The sequence below is a fragment of the Myiozetetes cayanensis genome, unplaced genomic scaffold, assembly GCF_022539395.1.
Source record: "Myiozetetes cayanensis isolate MyiCay16 unplaced genomic scaffold, myiCay2020 scf3, whole genome shotgun sequence".
Taxonomy (NCBI): Eukaryota; Metazoa; Chordata; class Aves; order Passeriformes; family Tyrannidae; genus Myiozetetes; species Myiozetetes cayanensis.
The window spans coordinates 41,705,633-41,728,713 of NW_026087521.1; the positions used below are offsets into that span (position 1 = coordinate 41,705,633).

General features: G+C 32.8%; 1 protein-coding gene across 1 annotated transcript in view; it reads left to right on the top strand.

Annotated features, from left to right (window-relative positions):
- The window catches only part of LRRIQ1 (leucine rich repeats and IQ motif containing 1), a 107,292-nt gene that overhangs the window by 80,653 nt on the left and 3,558 nt on the right, over nucleotides 1–23,081 (top strand). Inside the window, exons 23-25 of the mRNA XM_050323903.1 lie at nucleotides 5,963–6,095; nucleotides 7,594–7,654; nucleotides 12,236–12,356. Of these exons, the coding sequence (XP_050179860.1) occupies nucleotides 5,963–6,095; nucleotides 7,594–7,654; nucleotides 12,236–12,356 (315 nt within the window). The remainder of the gene's footprint in view (nucleotides 1–5,962; nucleotides 6,096–7,593; nucleotides 7,655–12,235; nucleotides 12,357–23,081) is intronic.

Below are 23,081 nucleotides of genomic sequence, written 5' to 3' on the forward strand. Positions count from 1 at the left end.
TACAGAAAGTGGTGACAGTTGGATGAATTGTAAGGAACAGTGTTTAGTGCTACCTTGATGTCAGTGCTAGGAAAATGAACCTTATTATTCAAGTGGAAATGTGCCATGTTCACAAGAAAAGACATAAGCCTTTTAATATGGAGCAGTAGTTTGCAATGTATTTATGTGATCAGAGGGTTGCAATAGAAGAGGTTAAGTAAACAGGAGATATTGGGAGAACTTCCTAGACACTATTGTGACAGGAATAGAGAGAAATAACTTTAAATGAGGTGTCTTAAAAGTACACTATTGAAAATAAGGCTTGGATTTGCCTCAATGTGGGAAAAGGAACAAATTGAGCATAAACAGTAAGCTAGGGATAAATACCAATTACTACCGATAAATAGTAGTGGTGGTGCATTCTGCAAAGGCAGGAACAAGTAGATAAATAGTAAATAATTTGTGGGAAGGTCCAAGTATGAAATCCTATTTTCCTTGAATTTAGAAGCTGGAATTTGTGCTGTCTCAGTGGTTTAGGAGTCTCAACAAAAGGGTTCAGCTTTTGCATAATCTAATAGGTTAGATTATAATAAGACATCAAAGGAAGAACACAGAAAGCACAGGCTGAAATATGATAACTACTGAAGCAGAATGAACTAGTAGATGAAGAGATTGGACAAGAGAAGGAGGTTTGCAGTGTAGTAGATCTTTTTTGTAGTCTGAAAAAAATACCAAATACCTGGCAAAAAGGGGAAAGGGCACTGTTGGTTATTTGCTTTTATACTTTTTGAAAGACATTCTCTTGTACATTGATCAGTGCTCTCATGTTCAAAACTCCTTATGATGTACGTGATAAAGCATTTTTAAGCATCAAAAATGTTGGTCATCATCTGATGTGATATTCTTGTGACAAAATTCTATTTCATCTTTTATTCAGGTTACTCAGACACTACTATAAATATTTTTATTTCACTCATTCTGGTCCTAGAGATGGAAGTCAATTTAGTCAAAAGTCACTGAGATGAAAAAGTAACTTCTGTTATTAACTAATCCCTACAGTATAGCTATGTCACAAAAAAGTTTCTGTGGTTTTAAGGTAGAAATTTATATGCCCCACTATCTTAAAATTCCAGACCTGAACTGTAGGTAAACATTATCTGGAGATGCTATAATTTTTGGTAAAAAGAAATCTGAATCAATTACTACCACATGGCAGTGTCTGGTAGTCATATAGATATTGCTGCTATAAATGTATTCACTGAATACCTGCAAGATTGCTAAAGACCACTCTAAATACCATTCTTTTTCCAAAACAATCTGGGGCCTGTAGTGGTTGCTATGTAATGCTTAGGTGTATTTAGTGACAAAGTAAACCTCTGACAAATGTGCCAAACTTTGTGTAGAAAAGCAGAAATTCTTCTCCTTTCTTTTACATTCTACTGTAACTTTCTGGGAGGTTTGAGGATTGGACAGTGGGTGGGATGGGGTAGGTTTTTTTATTATTGTTCTTTACCTGACTGTTTCCAAATGCTTCACTTTTTTGCCTTGATAGCAAGAACAAATCGTGTTGTTCTTACTTTCTGTTCTGCATGTATTATACAGACTGTGACAGAAATAATGCCTTTTTTTTTTGTTGACTAACATGGAAAAATGAGATAAAAAGTTGGATTTAGATTTGGGATTTCAAGATAGTTTATAAATGTGTATTATGCACATAACACAACTGTATAGAAGACAGAAGAAATTATAAATCCTGTATAAGCATATAAAGGGTATATATAATTTATATATTATTTATATAATATATAAATATTTATTGCATAATACATGTTAGATATAATTATATAAATATATAATACCTATATCATTTTAATTTTCACTAAGAATATATTTTTTAGCATTTGTACATTCTAACACAGGCTTACACATACATACCCGTATAATATATATTGCTGACCAATAATTTATGCAGGAATACTGACAGAGAGGAAAAATTTTGTGCATTAATAGCGCAGACAATAATTTTATACCCAAGTTCAGCTACTTCAGTCCTTAAGAACACCTTTTCCAGAATACATATCGAGAAAATTAACTCTGGCCACAGATTTTTTTTTTATTAAGGGAGGAAAACTTAGAATGCTCAAGAATTTCCAAGCCCTTCTTTCACACTGGAGGTCTTAGATTTCATAGTCTCTTACTTTATTTGTATTGTACTCTATATGAAGCAAGCTTTGAAGTGAATGAAATCAACCTTTTAACACAAAATTTGAAAGGTTGCATACAATGCAGACTTCACACATTTCTCTGTATCAAGAAACATATGACATATTAAAGTTAGACCTTTTATGTACCCAAACAGATCTAAAAAAAAAAATTGCTATGTTGAATCAGGGTCCTTAGCATCCCCTTGCCTGTAAATTGATGAAGAGTGCAGTAGCTAACTGGGATTTACACCAGTCAGGATGGGTGTAGTCGTATTATTTCAGAGCACGCCCAGCAAACAGATTTGATAGATGGAGATCCCAAAGTTCAGGTTCTTATGAGTTTGCATGTGGATTTGGTGACCTAGAAAAGAATTTGTTACTTTCCTGCAATACTAAGTTCCAAGGATATTTCATATGTCCATGCTTTTCTGAGTTCTCTCTATTTAGATGCCCACATTTTGTAGGAAATTGCCAGTAGATGGCCCTGAATGCTTCATTGTATCTGGCCTAAGTACACAATATGTGTGTGGATGATTAATTTGCAACACCTAAAAATTATTACTGTATTAATGCCAAATGCAAGACAACTCCAATCTTGAATTATTAATGTGTGTGTCATGTAGAAAACAAAAAGTCAAAAAGATTGAATGTTTAGAAGCGATAATTTAATGAGGGTATGATTTAAATAAATTTGGTTTTTGGTGGAGTTGTGCCTTCTTTGATGTATTTCTTTTTTGTTTGGTAGTCTAAGAGTTATCCACATTTAACAATTAAAGATTATGGGTCTGATCCATTTCAAAGATGCAGATGCTTACAGCTCTTTGGAACTTCTGTGAGTGTTAGTACTTCTACAAAATCAGCTCCAGGTTTTTAAAACCCCATAGCCCTAATTTAAGAAAGCTATCAAACCAATGCATGTTAATGATACTGATACACCAGATTCTCAAACACACGATGTTCATAAGTGGAATAAAAAAGTGATAATGCAGTACATTAATTCATAACATAGATTTTTTTTAATAAGAATTAAAAAGAGAGGTGTTAATATTAAAAAGTGAGAATATGAATATGTTCCAAATAAGAAAATAGAATACAGTGTTCTACAGTGTTATAAACAAATAATTGAACAGTCTGCCCATTTGAGAAAAAAAAAACACACTATTAACACTAATATGGAACAAGAATATTCTCTCTGTATAGCATATATACATGCTATATATATGTACCTTATTGTGCGCACTTTTATCTTGGTCGGTTTCTTGTTTGAATTGTGTTTCAATAATTAACATGCAAAAATACATACAAATAAATTAAAATAAAATTTTATTAAATAAAACCATTTGTGTTTCAAACATAGTTCAATCAAAAATTTAAACTGCAACTAAGGAAATCTGTTTAAAATAATTTTTGAAAGTAACTTGTCAAGCTAAAAGTATTCTTTTTTTTGCGAGATTTGTCATAGATTATTGTATGTTCATCTTTCAACACACAGACTCAGATGTGAACTTCTAATACTGGTTTTAAATGTAAATCTCCTGTGTTGATTTCCCTTTTAATAGATGAAAAGATAACAAATACTTTAATAAATGCAAAAATAATACTGATTCAGAAGTATTTATCCTGAGGAAGATGGTAACACTGGAACAACTTTTCTGGAAATACAGATAAGAAAAAAACTAAATATAATTTCTTGGGAGATTATTCGTCATTGGTGAACATATGTAGAAGTCTCAATCTCCAGGACTGCTCTTATGAAGTCACACAGAATGTGTCTTACTCTTGTTATAAATCAGTATCTTTCTTAAATGGTGAGCTCCAAAGGTACCAGTGTAGTTGTGGACTTGGAACCTATAAATTTCCAAACTGTAAAGGTTAGAAAACTGTACTCCTGAACCAGGAGCAGGGGAAAGTAATATCATAAACTTAGAAAAGAAGAAATAGTTCCCACTTTGATAAAGGAAGGTGATGAACTATGTAATTAGAATTCTTTAATATTTGTCACTGATTGGGCAATTCACTAGCTTGACCTTTTTAATCAGCCCTCACAACCTCATTTGGATAGATACAGTGACTGTCCATCCAAGCTTTTAATTTTCTGTCTTCCTAGGGAGGTAAAGGAGAGTTCTATACATCAGCTAAGGATAAATTCTTCTGCATAAGTTCTGGTCCCTGAGTGACTAGCAAGACATGTATGACTTCATATTCTGGACTAGGACCTTGCCTAATTTTATTAGGGTAACTATGGTCTTGACAACTGAATACATTCAGCCTAAGGAATGGATTTGGTTTGAACTGGGATTCTTTATACTAAGACAAATGGAAGGCTTAACCAAAAAACGTATTTCAGACTGTGAAATAAGCAGCTATGATACTTTAAGAGTATTTCCCTTAGAGCTAAAAGTTGAAAGCGATGAGTTCACTGCAAAGCCAGGTAAAATACAAGTGAGGAATTATATTTTGGAGCTTATGCAGAGTAAATTATAATTTTTACAGATAAATTTAAAAAATACTACAAGTAATGTACCAAATGTCTTAAGGTGAGTTAATGAATAGCCTGTAACTTCAGTTTATGTTGTCTAAACATGAATCAAAACTATGACAGTTCTGACATTTCCCTTCCCCATGCCTTTACAGTTATTGAAATAGTTAAAGCATTCATAGTGGGCAAATGGAATGATGTTAAGTGAGGTCACCTATGGGTTTTGCTGGTGCAGGTGCTCCAGCAGTTTACTAAACAACTTCTAGTAGCTCCTGAATTCATATATCACTGAGGAAAGAAAAATCTTTGAAAGAAAAAAGAAAGGAATAATTGGCAACAGGGATGATAATTCAGTGTTGTCTGAAATAACATTAAAGAGAAAAACAAAAAGCTTTTGTACTAAAAAAAAAAAAAAAAAGCAAGCAAAAAGCTTTCTGATGTCTCATAAAAGCCCTGAGTTGAAGGTGCCAAAAAGAAATAACCTATAAAGTTGATGTATAAGGGTAAAAAGGAAAAAGTTGAATTTCCCCATACAACAATGATGCTTCCTCTGCAGGCTCTTCTAACTCTGGCATCCTATTCATGTTTCAAAACATATCTGGTTTTCAGCAGAATGGTCCCAAAAACTGAAAGATCTCCAGAACTGTACAGCTTTTTTTTTTTTTCCCCAATAATATCACTATTTTATTCTTTATATTTAGATCTCTTTTGTGATCCAGAAGTAGGTAACAATTTGTGAAAAATTGCATATATACAATTGCTTTGAAATCCAATATAGGAAACTGCCATTAAAATGTCTTAATAGATCACATCAGTAAAAGATGGATCAGAGTAACATGATTGCCATGTGTCCTCTCTTGGATGTAACGGTGATATTTTTTTTAACCTTATAGACTGGTAAATGCAATTGTAAATATAAATTAGTGTGGTTTTTTATTTATAGAAATAGCACAATAAAAAACATTCATGGCAGCTGTGACAAGCAATTTATGTGTAACATATACCTCAATGTGAATTTCAAAATAAATGATAGTTTTATTTCCCAATAAAATAAATTTATTCAGAAGGCCAATATTACATCCCAACAGTGAAAACAAACCATAAAATTAAAACTAATTTTACAGTGATTCTTAAAGTTATCTGAAGGAATTTAGACTATTTGGACTGTTTGCTTGAAAATAAAGTAATTGCAGTTTTTATTTTGTAAAAGGTAAAGGGTTTCAAGTTTATCTAGAGAATCTTAAAGAAAATATATTTTAAAATAATGATGACAGACAGGAGTATCTCTTTTCCTCCCCAGGTAAAAAAGAAGAATGTTCTCAGCTGGATTCTGCTTTAGATGAGAAATTACAAAGGAGAAAAGACTTTACATACCAATGGCTTCATGCACAGCTTTTGGATTATGAAGCAACGAGTTCCAGAAATACGAAGTGGTGAGATCATTGCCTTTAAATTAGATTTTTTTTTTATTTTAAATTTTTCTTGTAAAGTGAAACCTAGGTTAATAGTTCTAAAACAAACATGATTTTGCAGCTAGCAGACAGAACACCATATTTCAGGTCCCAAATATGTCCCCCTTTAGAACTGGTTTAGTAATTGTTGTATAGATACTTCTTCTCAGTGAAAATTAAATAATAAACAGTGCAGAATCTCATGATAAATAACTACATAGTTTTACATTAGCAATGCAGTGGCTTTTAGGCTGTAAAGAGTGTATGAAAAACGTTCTTATTCATCATATATTTTATAACATTATTGATATATATTATGGGTTTATGTAATTAGATCAACTGTAACATTAGCTATATTGTTAGATTTGATTAAGGAAGTAAAAAAACCCTTTTGTAACTAGTTAATGTGTATTTATATTTTGTTTTAAAAACATCAACCCAACTTTTACATCTTCATAGTATAATGTATTAAAATGTGGTAAACATGCTCCTTCTCTGTTCAGTTTTGGTTATTGAACAGATAAAATATCAACAAAATTAAAGGAGAGGTTAATATTCCCTAAACTAACATGAAGACACAGTAAGTATATTTTGATCATAAATTCAATATGTCATCACTGATATGTTAATGAAGTCATTAGTAGACACAATGCAAAGCACCTCTAATAAAACCAAAGTGTCATTAGGCAGGTAGGGCTGCATATTGTCCTGCCTTGTGTGGAAAAATATTCCACATACCCAGGTTGTATCAATGACTGTAGAAAGTATATGAAGAATATATTCCTTAGGAGATATTTATCTGGCTTTGCAGAAATATTTATCTATCAGTCATGTTCCATAATAGTGGAATACTCCAAAGTGTTTAAGATAGCTTCCATGACTTTTAATTTGAATGAAAATACTGGAACAGAAACATGTAATGATGTTTGAAAGTAAGAAGGCACAGAAATTTCTAGAAGAATTTTCTTAAATATTATTGTTCTACCTTTCTGGATGTATGCAATGCACTAGTATTTGTATTAGTGCAAAGATCATAAAACCATTTTTTAATGTGGCAAAAGTCCTGATCTCCATTGGAACATCACTGATAGACAGTTTATAACAGCTGCTACATTTAGGCAACTGAGAACAATTTTATTCCTATGTAGAGTAATATGACAACTGGTTTGGCTACAATTTATGTCAACACATGCAACAATTCATACATGGTTGCATTTATTGACATATATATATTTTTAGTATTCCATCTTTTGAATAGACAATTGAAAATTATTTATTGATTTTAATCTTAAGGACAAAAAATTATTATGAATTACTCTGCTACTTTATCAGGTAATGTTAATTTCTGTGATGAATTTTAATAATGGGATTATTTTTAAAACTTAAGCAGGATTGTTGCTAGGAAAAGATTCTGCACAGGTATTTCAGAGAACCCAGTACAGTGGGACATATTGAAATTTCTTTCCTACATTTTTCCCAGCTGTCGTTTTTTGCCTGAGTTAGATCCTGCAATATGTGACAGTAGACGAGTACAGCTTGTGGTAAGAACTTGTTTCTTTGTGAGATTTTTCAGAATTCAGGTATTTCCAATCCATACTTTACATAAAAAGAGGAGAATTTTTTCATTAATATAATTATTTACTGTTGTCTCTGTTTGGCAAGCAAGTTACTCATTGATAGAGATCAGAATAAATATTTTAGCACAAGAATCCATGTTTGTACATAGGGTTCTAGCTAATGATCTGACACTGAGTTTGTTTTTAAGACATCAAATGCCATTGTGTGTTTTTTAAAGGTTATAAATCAACATTTGAAAAAAAAAATTAAATATGGTTCAGTACCAACTACATTATTTACTAAAAATCTCTATTCTTGTCAGTTGAACAACTTTAAATATTCTCAAATTCTATATGTCACATAACTAAATTATTCTAATATGCCTTCAGTGTCATTTGTTAAAATACAGTAAGCTGGAATCATATATTAATATGGTAACATTATTAAAAACACTGCATAAAATTAGACCTATACTCACTCCATTTATATATATATACATATATATACTCTTTACATTTTATTTCCAAATTAGCAATATTCTTATTGATATTATTATGTGGGGTTTAAAAGGTGGGGCAAAACCAGAAACTATACAGAATTAGTGCTTTATACTCATAAACATGATGCAGAATATTCATAAAAGGTATTTCCCTGTTAAGTGATGTGTCATATGCGTCATTTCATTCTCTGAGCAATCTTGCCCGTTTCTAACCTCTGTATTCTTTAGCTTCACCACCTGTGCATGTTTTGGAAACAATTCCATAAACTCTTCTAAAATTCACCTTTGAAAAAAATACTTTTGAGGCTTAGGTATTGCTATTACTGTTTTCTTTAGGACAGATTTTGTCACATATTTTTCTCTGGCATGGGGTGTGTCCAGTTCTTAGATTCTTTTAAAGTTTAGGGGCTGAAATCATGAGCCAAGTGACAATTGTTGTGGGGCTTGATTGCAGCAGCACCAATAGTTATTTGTTAGACTGAGTCTAAAACAGTAATTTATCTAATTTGAGCAAATCATAATCTAATAATGTTATCTAAATTACATATCATGTAATTGTTGGTAAGCATATGTGCATATAGGTAGATTGTATGTTATTTACAATAAGCGGTTCTGTCCACAAAATACTGCTGCAATCCCACAATAGTATTATGTGGTGTGCCCACATAACTGGCAAAGTTATGGAATTGTCACAGCCTGTGCCACATAATTACATAGCTGTTCCACATGAATGAAATACAGAGAAAATTGCAATAGAGGGTTCAAAAAATAGAAAATGGAATAAAATGTATATCTAATGCCGAAAACAGTACTATATAGGCAATGAAATAATGATGTGGTTTGTCCACACAGATGGCTGGAGAATTTGGGGTTTAAAATTTACATGGGTTCTTTTTTAAAGGTTGAAATGTGAACAACTCCTACTGCTTTTGCACAGTAGGTCAGTTAAAAGCTATGAAATCATGATAAAAATGCAGTTAACACTTAGCTTCAATTATTATCAAACATTTCTGGTAAACTGAAAGAAAGTGGAAAATACACAGTAAAATAAAAGAAAAAAGAGAAAAAGAGAGAGAGAGAAATAGAAGAGGAAAGCATTCCTGGGCATTTCCAGTAGTTTATTCTTATGTAATATGCTCGATCACGAAGTTTCCTGATGTGTAATAGGATCCCTGTGTTTTATGTGTTCCATAAGCCTGCATTCTGAAAGTACTAAATTAATATAGCTTTCTAACTGCTATTTGTGCACATTCCAATAAGTTAAAACTTTCTTTTTCATGGATACAAAATGGTGTTTCAATGGTTGCATATAAACACTAAAGTCTTAGCCCTTCTGATTGGGGATTATTCCTATGTAGTAACCTGCAGTAAATCTAAAACCCTATTATCTGAATCTTCGTCAATTTAATGGTTTTTTTCTTACTAATACTATCATAGAAGTGTTTAAGAAGGCATGCTGACTTCCTAATTAATATGACTGACTTCATTAATATGATTTTGTTGAACAACAAGTAGGATAGACTTCCTGATTCTTTTTTTATGATGTTTAAGTTACCTACAGGGTTAACCACTTCACTGTTGATCAGTATCTCCAAATCATTTATATATAACTTGAATTTAAAAGTGTTTTTTATCTCTGAAGGTTACAGAAACCTTGATAATTTTACATAGGAATAGACAAATATAGATGCAGAGATGTGTTCAAGGAAAAGGTTCTGCTTGACTGAACTTAATTTCCAATTAATTTGAAAAAAAGATTTGTAGTAATAAAACCAAGGGCATAAAGTCTGAAGAGTTGACTATGGAGATCACTACAAATGGAAGTCCAATACTACACTCTGCAAAAAGCTGTATCAGTATCTTAAATTTCTTCCAAATTTTGGCTCTAAGCTATAAATATAAAAGGGAAGGTTTTAATTAGCTTCAGAGGACTTTCAACCAGCTTCTTTACAAATCTGAAATTAAGTTTGCTCCAGTGGTTAATACAACGTTAAATATTACTCTGACTGTAATTGGGTGAAAACACTTATCTTTATTTGAAATAAAATAACAAATATTTTACATCAGGGAGACAGACAGCCCTATTAAAAGCTAGCATATAATCCTGAATAGTGTTGTCTACAAGATGATGAAGCCTCAGTTTATATGATGGTAGGGATCGGATACTGTGGAAAGGCTATCTGTTTAAAATAGTGTGGTCTCCTGGGTCTTTGGGAATTGGGATATTAGAAAACTTTTGCATTGTGTTGAAACAGGTTAGATGGAAATAAGAATGATCAGTTCCATTGTTTTGAATCTCTCAGCATCACAATGATTGCATTACTTCTACTAATGAAAGACTAAAAGCTTTCTATTTAAAGATTTTGAATATAGAGAGTTCTCACAAGCTTAAAGCCACTGTAAATATTAAGTCGAAAAAATATAAAGAATTGGCAGGATGAAACATTACTCTTTTCAAAGCTTCTTGACACTGCTGTGGAAGAGAAAATAAAATATTAATGTTGATCACGATAATAAAGCCTACTGCCTGTGCTAAGCAAAACTTTAAAATCCTGGTCATTAAACAAAAGGCAAGCATCAGAAAACAAGGGATAAACTTTCTGTGTGGACACAAAGGGTATGCAGTCACTAAGGAAGAGTGTAAAATCTCTGTATCTTTGGAGTTTTTAGTTTGAAAATGCAAGGGCTTTTTAATGAATTTTACATTAAACAGTGACTGAGTAAAGACAAGGAAATGAAACAGGTCTCCATTTCATCTGAGTTCTCTGAGTTAGACTGGACTACAAAGCCTGTCTGCATTGGTGTAGTGCTGCTCTTGGTACAGTGAGCTAGTTTGAACAGGAAGTCTGGAGATTGTCTCCTCCAGAATAGCCTACAACTTCACGGTAACAGCATTTTCCTGAGAAAAAGGGAGCTGCAGGCTTTAACTCTCTGGGAGTTGAGACCCAGTCTCTCGATATCTGATTGAGCAGTCATGCTACTACAATGTTACAAAAAAGTTTGATGACATTACTACTAGCATAGTCTTTCCTTTTCTGTAGTTTCTTTGGGTTTATACATAAAAAGAAAGGGCCTCTACTCACCTAGCTTCCGAAAGACACCGAGCTTTTCAGCCCAGATAGGAAGGACTTAATCTGTTTTTCTGGACTCCATTTTTGAAAGTCCAGAGACTAGAAAGTTATGTCTTTATTACTTCCAGCTGACTGACTCTACACTGGGAATCTTGTAGATTTTGTAGATTGTTCATCTGCAGTGTCTTATTTTTCCCAATATTGTTACTGGCCCTCTGTATCTAATGAACAGTATAGTTAGATGGTTGCATAGTTTTAATTTCCTTCATGAGTAAAAGTGAAGTTGTTTCTGCAAAACTCACAATCTACAATTTACAATGTGTAGTATCTTCCAGGTCAGAGTTTTTAAACTTTGCCCTACATGCCATTGCTAAAATGAAATATAATTTTCATTTCTATTTTACCATATTTTTGTGCAGGTAACATGCCTGAGGTCAAAACATATGACCACTGGATGTTAGAAGTTTATAATTCATATAATACTCTTGCCTAAAGTATAATTAAAAGGCTGTCTGATAGTTATGGCTAATTAGCAAAAACCTAAAAGATTAAATTACTCACTGGGCCTTTGTCTGATTGAAGTGATATGTGTCCTGGATAAAGCATAAATATTGCAGGAAATAATCCAATATGACATCTCTGACATTCAACTATAACTTAAATTATAGACTGGTCAGTAAATGATCTTAAGCTGTTTAAGGTTTCATCAACCGTCTGCAAGATTGATTTTCTTCAAAATTACTGTACTAAAATGTTTTCTTTTGTTGTTGCATTGACTCAGATCACAAACCACAATTTTAAGATCGACTCTTATTTACAAAAGTGCTTTGACATAGTGCATTTGTTCAGCCTAGGCAACAAAAAAGGATTGTGGTATCATTTTGAAGAAGGTTGTTTGACAGACCCTGTTTGTTTATTTGGAGTAATGTGAGCTACATTCAGAAAATGTTATATTTTGTTTCATGATTGTGTACATTCTCTCCCACTGCTTCCAGGCAAGCCCTGTAAGCAGAGAAGACATGGATTTAGAACTTGTTTCTATGGCCAGTGGAAGTGCTTTGACTGAGAACAGAATAAAAAACACACTGCCACACAGACACTCAACAAGATCTTCCAGTAAGTTATGGGTTTTTTCAATATCAGTATTAAAGATCACTTTAAAATGCTAGGTAGAACTGAGTGTGCTTGAAATCCTTAATAACACATGCTGCTTATCCTTCTGTTTCCTTTTTACCTAAAACCTTTTCATTCATTTTCTACAGTTCTGTTTAAAAACTGCATCTTTAATATCAATAGTCTTTCCTCTTGTGATTTTAACGGGAAGTTGCTAGTGACATATTCTAGGTCTTCTGATGTTTGAGTTCTTAAAAGATTTTCTTTTCCCTAAATTATAATACAGATTTGGTTCTTTAATCTTTGCCTGATTTTTTTTTTCCAACAGAGCTTTTAAAAATGCATGTTTTGTTAGCCGAATACTAGAACACGTATCCTAAATCAAGGAACAAATTTCTGTCATGTTGATTACCCATTTATGCTATAGTCTATGATCCCACTGAGCTTACTATAGCTCAGTAGCAGAGGATCCCTTTAAAACCTTATATTTTTACCACTCTAATATCATACAACTCAACAAAATAATCTATATATAGAAAAAATACAAAAATAATACTTGAAAGTCATAAAATGATAGATTTGTAAGTTTCATGCCTTACTTTGTGTAACAGAATTGAAGAAATATTAATATTTTTCTGATAAGGTCATACTATATTTTGTCATTTGTGTACAATATCTTTTTCAAATACCTAAAACTCCAACCTCCAAAAATACACATTATGAAAAATATAAGCTGTGTTAAATAATTTTGGCAAAGTCATCAGAATTCCTAAAACTTTTAAGTAGTAAATTTTCTTGAAATGTTTTATGTTGAAGAAGAAAACATATTATTTCATAAATTATATGTAATTAGTGGATTGGCTTTTTGATTATGTTTTCAGATATGCTGACTTTTCACTTTCAGCAAGAAGCAAATTAAAATTCAAGAAAAACATGTAAAAATACTTGATATCTCAATTTTTCTGGCATACTTTTTGAAGGTTTTGGAATAAAGATTTATTTACATTATATTAGTTCACCACAGTAACAGTGAGTACAATTTGTTTGTGCTTATTCACTTGATTTACATTCCTAAAATTAGATTAGATGAAATTTATCATCACAGTCTAAGTTAATTTTATCCATGGAGAAAGAATATGTTCTTCCTCTATGCCTGCCTTCTTAGAAAAGAACGACTTGTGCCCTGACTTTTCTTGCTTCTCTCCATTGGTTAGTGATGAAGCCATACTATTTAAATTAGATGAGATTCCTAGCTGCTAAGATCCTGAATTTAGATGACATAACTCTAAACTACAGATGTCAATGGCAAAATTATCATTATATTCATATATCCAGGATAGAATGCGTGCATATCTTGAATAATTGAGTTAAATAGTATACACTGTATTCATATTAATGTATAACTGCTGTCTAGATTATAACCTAGACTGTATGTCCATCCAGAAAAATAAATAAAAGTAAGCTCTTTTGACAAATATAGACATGTAGAACTTGCCTATATTAGGAACTTGGGAAAGTTTTTTTCTTCAGGATAGAAAAAAGGTGTAATTGTAGTGTACCTTCAATAAGGTGAGACTAGGAAAGGAGCAGGAACAATAGTCAAGTGGCAGAGCCATACGTGTGTGTGAGAGAGAGAGAGCAGAGGCAGGAGGCGGGGGGAGAGAGAGAGTTTACAGTAATATAAATATACTTCCATAAAATACACATCTACTATGCCATAACTACATATTCATTCTCCTTTCGATAGTCCAGGAACTACATTAAAAAAGGCCCTGGTCTTACACCTTTTTACAAAAGTTTCTTCATGTGTGCTTATATAAACTTTATCATCATGGATTTGAGAAATTAAACAGTGATGATACATGCAATGGTAATGCATATTCTATGTAAAACCAAACATAACTGTTACCTTTGTACATTTCATATACTGTATATTGACATGTTTGTTACATTAGTTCTGTTTACCAAAGACTGTTGCTTTTCAATGATCAAAAATAAATTATTAGCCCTGTGGGATCCTTAATCTAAACATGTTATAAATTTGCCTTTACTTAGAATGTATTTATTAAAAAATGCTTTCATGCTGTGTAGTCTCTCTTGGTTTTGCTTTCTGAAATATTAAATGAAGATGCCTGAAAACTGTTTCAGTGATTTAGTAGGTGTATCCCTTTTGAGTGAACTTGCTTTTGTGTTACAGATTATTATAAAGATTCTGTGATTTTAGAGGTGCTGTCGTTTGAATAAGTTATTAAATCATGTTCCTTATATATAACTTGTAATTTAGAAATTGTGTCAATAAATTGTTGAGATCTTAAGGCTGGAAAGTGAGGTTTAAAAGTGCAAGATAAATGATTCTGAAGCATATTTACTAAAAAAACACAAAAACAAATCTATGTGATACTGAAATAAAATACCTTTTATATATACTACAGGGAAATGTAGTAAGAATGGTCATATCTTTGTAAAGACAAAAAAATGCAACACTTCAAAGTTATTATTCTTTTTATTTGCGGGGGTTTTTAGAAAACCTAAGTCAGGATTTTCAGAAATATTTTTGAGAACTCCCCAACCATTATGTACTTTATTTATTTTCTAACGGTGGGTTCTTTGAATTTAGGGTTAAAAAATTTTAAGTCCCAAATCTACTATTTTTTCTCAAAAAATTCGACGGGATAGATAACTGACTTAATTCTGTTCTTTGACAAAACGAAATTAATTAAGTAATAAAAGAAATGCTTTTAACATAGTATATCTTAGTTTAAGGAAAGCATTTGTTTACTTTAAAGTATTTGATTTGGTTCCCTGTTACACATTCAAAGGGAAAACTGACTTTTAATTAAATTGACCCAGTATTAGAAAAATAAAGCTAAAAAAAAAAATTAAGTATAACCTAAAGAAAGAGCAGCCACTGTTCGGTTGGACTCTTCAGTTATCTATCTGATTTAGAACCTTGCTTTGTTCACAGACAATTATTATGATCTAAGAATATACTACTTTATATTCTCTATGGAAACCATAGTTATTGCTTTATGATCCCTGGTAACTATTTTTTATGTTGCCTGAGGTGATTTTGTTTGGGTGGGGATGGTTGGGGGTTTTTTTGTCCATTCTTATCTGACCACTGCTAAAATCTTAATCTCTGTGGTACCTAGTCCCAATAAGTTGCAAAGTAGTTGTGTTAGTATGGCCTTTTGCTGATTATATTTTCTGCCTATTATTTTCACATAGATTTACCTTGCTTTTGTAAAAAAAAGGACAGGAAAAAAAATTCTTTTTCCCTGCTGAATAATTTTTCTGTGGTACACATACATAAGACATGATGGTTAGTGGCTTACAGTCACAGTTATGTAAGATTCAAGTATCGGTCCTACAATCACTGGTATTTTTATTAACTCCAAATCAATGGCGTGAATTGCTGGGTGTATTTTTGTTTCCTGAACACTAGTAGTGTAGTCGTCTCTAAGTTACAAGATGGACATAGAAATATTTTGCAAGAATTAGAACTTAAGGATTTTTTAATATCTGATCAGACAGGATGATTTTTTTTATATACTAATGTCAAATTTGTGAGTAGGCTATGACAATCATCAGCTACTGTCTATCATCCTAATCTGTTTCTGACCAACCGATGTTGGACCTTTAGATGAGTGTCCTACATATTTACATTCTCTAACTGTCATCACAATTCTGTGGTTTTCTTTTCCGTGCAAATTTAAACTTTTTTTCATTGCACTTGCCTTGAGAACTGCAATCTTTTGACAGGCATTTCAAAAAGCACCAGAATTTGAAAGTGGAATGCACTGGGAGCTGTGCCTCTAAATGTTATTTAAAATACTGTCCAGAATTCTTAATTCTTCTCTTCCCTGAATTATAGCTTTTCAGAGAGCCTCTGATATCAGAAGAACACTGCTTTCGAGGAAAAAAAATTCCATTCCTTCATCACTCTTAGTTCAAAAAATGGACCCAGGTATATCTCCACTAAAAAAAAAATAAATAACTTCTATTTCTCATATAAATTCAAACTTTACTATTTTGTTAGTCAGTGAAATTAAATTAATGAAGCTTAATTATGCATTTCTTACAGTGGAAAGTCTTCCAACTCAGAGAAAAAAACCCCATAGTAACTTTTACTGCATTTTCTTTTTACATCTTTTTAATTGTTTTAACTCTTAACAGAACCCCCACATTAATTTTTTTTTTTGCCTTCCTTTCTTTGATAATGAGAGTCTTTAGAAAGTCTTCAACTTTGCTTTAAGCAGTGTATGGTACAGCTTCACTTAAAAATATTCTTACTTTCCTGTTCCTTTCTTCTTAGCATCACTGTTGTCTATATATTCTAGTTCAAAGACTGCTGTCTTTCATTTAGGATTTGTAAACTCCCTGTGTGTAGTAAACATCTCATTTTTAAGCTCTCCATGTCATTACTTATATTTTACCCAGAGGTCTCTTGTGCATATTTCTTTCCTTCTTGCTTTTTCTTTTTTCTTCTTCTTTTTTTTTTTTTTTTTAATGGAGGTACATACATATTTTTCTATGTATTGGTTAACCATCAAACAACGTATACCTAATCTTTTTGAACAGACTACAGAATGATATTTTACAAGATGCTGCTTAATTCACTTTGAGGTTGAATATTAAAAAAATTACCTAAGTGCAGATTTTAAAAGGCATTTAGAACTTGCTTTCATTGAATTTAACAGGCTAGGGAGAAAAATGATACATGATCTTGTGTAATTTCATCATCTGTGTTTCTAATTATGAAAATAATTCAAGAACAGATACTCAAAGGCATTTCCGAAGTTTTAAATGCTTAACTTTATAGCCTGATAGTTGTCTACTAGGGCTTGGGGATTCTTCAGTGTGGGTGTGTTTTTGTTTGTTTGTTTATTTAAGAGAAACCAGGTTAAAAAAAAAAAAGATAAAAACCCATTCTAAGACACTGGCTTGTAGTTCACTTAGATACCCACTTAGATACCCACTTAGAATGATTAGACCAATGACAAGGATTTCTGTCATGTGATATGCGTAAATAATAACAATTTTAGGTTTCCTTTGCTATGGGATATTTATCAAGTAGGTTCAAAAATATTTCTCAGTTCAATGCACTGAAAGATCCAGTAATGAATGTTGGGCTACTTCAGGTTTTTGCACTGGATGGTAAAGATACGTCTATAAGATCACCTTACCCAAGTCAGTCTTTCTTTGCCTTTTTATTTCTTCTACTTCTTCTCTTTTTAATTGCTGTCTTTTCCACACCTGCGTTCTGTAATCCTTTATTTTACTATGAATGGTTCCTGTTTCTGCTTCTCCAACTTCTTATTTCAGGATAAGCTTCCTCTCCCATCCGCTCTTAGGCTTCTTTCCCACCTATGCCATCGAGTCTTGTGTTTGTATCCACACATCCTGGTCTGATTACCTTTTTCCTCTCATGCTCTGTTCCTTTTTGTGTCCAGATTATTCCTGACAGTGTTCCTCAGATTCATCATCTCCTAGTTTAAACCTCCTCCAAATTTGGCCTGGTTTAATGTACTCTTTAGGCAGATTTTGAGTCCAGACTCTTAATGTACTTATTCTTTGCGTCCTTCCTTACCATCACCTGTATTTTCACTGCTTTAAATTATGTAAGTTCTGAGAATTAGGGACCATCTAGTGCCCCAAAATTCATTATCTTTATTCTTACTCTGTTCCCCTTTGCCAATTCACAACTTCCTTCTTCCCTATATTTTTCTCTCTGCTCTGTGTCAGTCAATTTGTCAAGTCATTCTAGTCTCTTGTGCCAGCTGTGCCAGGGTATTGTTTGCCAAGTTAGCTTTAGTTTCTTCTACCTTGATTCCAAGTCAGTCTCATCTCTCTCTTGAATTTTAGTGCTAGCCCTCTGCCTCTTCTCTCAGTCTCCTTCCTATAGGAGCTTTGATTTTTACTTTCGTCATGGTTCCTGTAGCTACGCTCCATCTGCCACAGACAGCATGGAACGAGCAGGCTTTTAAGTTTCATGACTTAGCATGATCTTCAACCTTTTCTTTAGGATTAGTCTTGCTTAGCTCCATATAGTGTCATGGCAAAGCATGTTTCCATGCTGACTGATATTTTAGTGAATATATCCCAAAAAATCAAGAAGAACTTCCCTGATCATGGAAAAACTTCAATTTGTATATACTTGATCCAAATTTGGACATATCCTAAAAGGAAGGCTCGGTTACTTGGCAGATTTCAAGTCCTGCAAAGGGCAACATAAATATTTTACTTATTTTTTCAGAAGTGACCAGCATTTCACAAACTTCAGCCAAAGGCATATATTCAGTATGTAAAATTTCATCCTAAATAGTCAAAATTGGAGAAATTTATAAAGAGCTGAAACACAAAATAAATTCTGAGCTTTAATAACCAACTGTGCTGAAACTCCTGTTTGCAGTTAGAAAAACATATTTTACAGGAACGTATTTGGAGCACTGTGTTTGTTATGTTTACTTTAAATGTGTGGGATGGAAATTAAAAAATATCTATGAATTATTCTTGTAAATGCTAATCTCTGTCTACTCCTTCATGTGACTCAGTCACATTTTAGGGTTCAGATTATTCAAGTATGTAATTGTCAGCAGGATCTAGTTAGAATATCATCAGTGTTTGATAAACAAAGAAATTTAAGTTCATGGTTTCTACCAGATTTTAAAAGTAGTCTCTAGTCCTACCAATGTGAAGGCAAAAAGATTTATAGACAAAATTCATTTACTTACCAAAAAAAAAATTAATCATGAGTATATTCTGTCTTTAATCTCCATACAGCAAGAAGACGTGTGTTTACATATCATGTGGAATTTCATGTAAATTCCTCACGAGGCTTTTCAGTGCTATTTAAATATAATTTTGAAATAAAAAAAGAAATGTAAAATTGCAACACAATAAATTTTTTTTATGTAAACAGTGCAACTAAAAATTTTTTTTCATCCAACTTCAATATAGCCATAAGTAACATCATTAAAGGTAAAATTTCTGATATTGTAGCATTTACCTTTTTCACAGACCTGCTGAACCTGCCTTCTTTCCAGAACTTAAACTGATGTAAATGCTTTGCTGCTAAGGATTCGTTCTGGTCACTTTCATTAAAATGTTGAAGTTTTTTCTCCATGCCTTCTTATGCTGTATTTGCTTTTAAGTAATACAATATGGTAAAGACTTTGAAATAAATTATATCTCCAGACACACAATGTTAGGTGGATCGATAAATACCCTATGACGTCTACTATGCATCATAAAATTTCTATCATAACCTGTTTAACAAAGCTTTTCTTCTTGGACACCAAGAATTTGATTCAAAGCATTTTACATATTGCATTACTTATCTAAACAGAGGATATGTAAGCCTTAACATTTGTTAAAAGACCTAGGCTTTAACAAAAAAAAGACCAGAACAAATCAATAGCAGAAAACAGATTAAACAACCAAAAAGTGACTGCTTAGAAATAGAAGCATGTGAAGTTACCGCAAGACAAGCTTTCAGCACATACTCAAAAGAAATGGTTATTTGATATATACAGGCACCTGAAAGTCTTTCAGACCATTCTGGAGCTTCATATAGTAAATTCCTGCAAGTAAGAGAATGTACAGCCTGTTACAGCCTGTCTTCCAAGACTGCTTTGGGATAGGAGAAATCAAATTGCTCTTTTGGCTTTGTTCCCACATCACTTGGTATTAGAATGGCCATGTATTGTGTTAAATTATACTTAATACACTTGCCAAGTTCTATGTAATTCTAGTACTAGTAGTGGTAATAATAATAATTGTTATTGTTGTTGTCAAAAATGTCAGTACTGTATATAGTAAACCCAAGGCAATTGTTCAAGTTTACATTTAGTAAAGTTACTTAGATTATATGCAATTAATATATTTAATTTATATTTGGTAAAGATAATATTTTGAAGAAATGTGAATCTTTCTGTTGTTGCCTTTGGGTAAGGCCCACTACAAATACACTTAAGGAACATAACACAAAAGAAAAGTATTATGATCATGGTTGCAGTTATTCATAAATCACAAATACACATGTGCGTACCTGTGTGTGTATGTATGCATATTCTTCAAATATATGCCTTACAGATCTCCTTATTTTTATAGCAAAATATGATGGTAAATGTCACCTTTTATTTTATCAGTCAAAAAATCTGATAATAGTAGTTTTTTTCACTCAGATATGCTAATATGTTAACCATTCATTTGCAGGACACATTGTAGTTAAGAGAAAAATGGAGGCATTTCAAATCCAAGCTTACTGTAACAACTGTTCATACCATGCTGTAAGAGAAATATATAAGGTCCCTCAAAAAAACCCAAAACAACAAATATAAGTGAAACACATATAATAAGGATTCAGCTACCTATTCATTTTGATATGTTCAGGAATTTCAGTTTGGGTTTTGATTTGGTTTTTTTTTTTAAAAAACAAGATTGTGTTTTTTAGGGAACACTTCTAGGTTCAGTCTATTAATTCAAAGTGACATTTTTATCCATTACCAGGTTCTCATCTTCTGTAATCCCCTCGGTCTTGACAAAATTTTAACCATTTGCTAGTGGAGTTATCTTTACTGAATATTTCTGAAACAATTGTCTGTTTGAAAACTGTAGAATCAGAAAACCTGTTGTGAACACAGGTACTGACAACAACTCCAGTGGTTTTTTTTAACTGACATCCAATTTTTTTTACTTATTGCAAGATTCTATCTAGATGTTTACGCTTAAGTACAAAAATCCTCGTACCTAGATTTTCCCTGGAATAGCAAAAGACATGAAGTAAAAGTAAGCATAATAATTTGTGACCAGGTGTATGATCAATCAGGTAAATCCTATATTTTCGATGCATTCCATTCATTACTGGATTATCATTATTGGATTAGATATTAGGAAAAAGTGTTTCACTGAAGGGGTGGTCAAGCATTAGAACAGGCTGACCAGGGAAGTGGTGGAATCACTGTCTCTGGAAATGTTCAGAAAAACATGTAGATGTGCTACTTGAAGACATAGTTTAGTGGTGGACTTGGCAATGCTGGGTTAATGGCTGGACTTGATGATCTTAGAGGTCCTTTACAACCTTTATGATTCTATGATTCTATCCCTATGTTTTCATTTTTCTTTCTGTTTGGTCTTGCCTTAACTAGGAGAAAGAACTGCATATTTGACTAATACTTTCATTGTAAGTGAGGTTTCATTGCTTCATGACACAATTTTTCAATCAAAAATAACATTTAAGACACAAGCATTCTGTAAGCATAATGTCTAAGAAATAGTTATGATAGGAATAGGAGTAAGAAAACTGCACCACACTGGTATGACTCTTACCCATTCTTGAGAATTCTTCTTCAGAGAATAGACTATTGGATTTCCATGCCAGCTCTGTCTTTCACCACTCCAGTTAGACCAATAACTGGAACAGCAGCGGTGACAATAATACCCATCTCTCAGTACTGTTCAGTAGATATCGAGAGTGCTTTATCAGAATTGCCAGCATAATTATGTCAGTTTCAAAGATGGAAAGATGGGACTTACAAAGGGAATGATTTACAGTGATTTACAACAAACCTGTCTTGTAGATACTTCGTTCCAAATTAGTTGATTGCTCTCTACAATGTTTTTATTTTCTTTGGCTGAAAGTGCTGACATCTATCTGAAGGATGGAAAGAAAGAGTAATCTATGTTTTAATTCAGTTTGTCTATGTCACAAGTGTTAGTGAAGTTTGAAGCAGACCCCATGAAATCTAATGAGACTAGATAAAGAAAAAGGGACCCATGACTGTCAGACTTTGGGAGAGCCTCTGATTTTTTAAACCTATGTTCAAGAGAATAGACAATCTACACCTTTAGAGTATCTGGGATTTTTGTAAAAATACCTTTAGGCTGATGAAGTTATCCTCTCCTATTACTGAGGGTCTGCAAATCTTGAGCAATGATTCTCACCAACATGTGAAATGTTTTTCCACATAGCTTATATGCTGGTTACAATTGCATATATGCAAGTTTAATAATTTGTTATATTTCTTGCACAAAATATTTGACTGCTCTACCCTCTAAACAATGTGTAAAGCAGTTGCAATCAAAAATAAAAAAATAACTTCATGAACTTTTGACTCTGAGATTTAGGCAAGCAGAATTCATGCTATGATGGATGTGACTGTAATTCTGCCAAAATAAAAGGATGTATTTGTCATTTATGAAGACTTTTCACAAGTTTCTTGAAGCAAATTACAGCAGGTCTTTGAAACAGTAATATACATTTCATACTGGCTGGGCTTCGCGAACGAAGATTTGAGAAGGATTCTACCCATGCTTACTGCAAGTGTGCCGGTGTCTAAAAAGGCCAATGCGAGATACGCATTTTATTTGCAGAAGATGCCTGTTGACCTCGGTTAACCAACTGGGTTGAAGGTGGAGATGAGCTTTGGTTAGGCCAATTTTTTATGTGGAGCAAGCAGTATTCTCCTTGGAAAAGGCTGCTTGGTCATTGAGGATGCTGCCAAGTGAGTCTGTCATCTCTGGGGTCAGACTCAGGCGACCAATATCCTGAACCACCTGCATGCAGGGTTAGGACTGCAGTTTCCAGTGCACCTTATCACCTGCTATTTCGTTCCTCACCTATTGCTACCGGGCTTTACAAGTGTGGGTATAACCTTTGAGCCTGCACAGTGGATTTTTTAGGTGAGGCACAGCTTGCACAGAACTAGTCCCACCCTTTACTCCTGA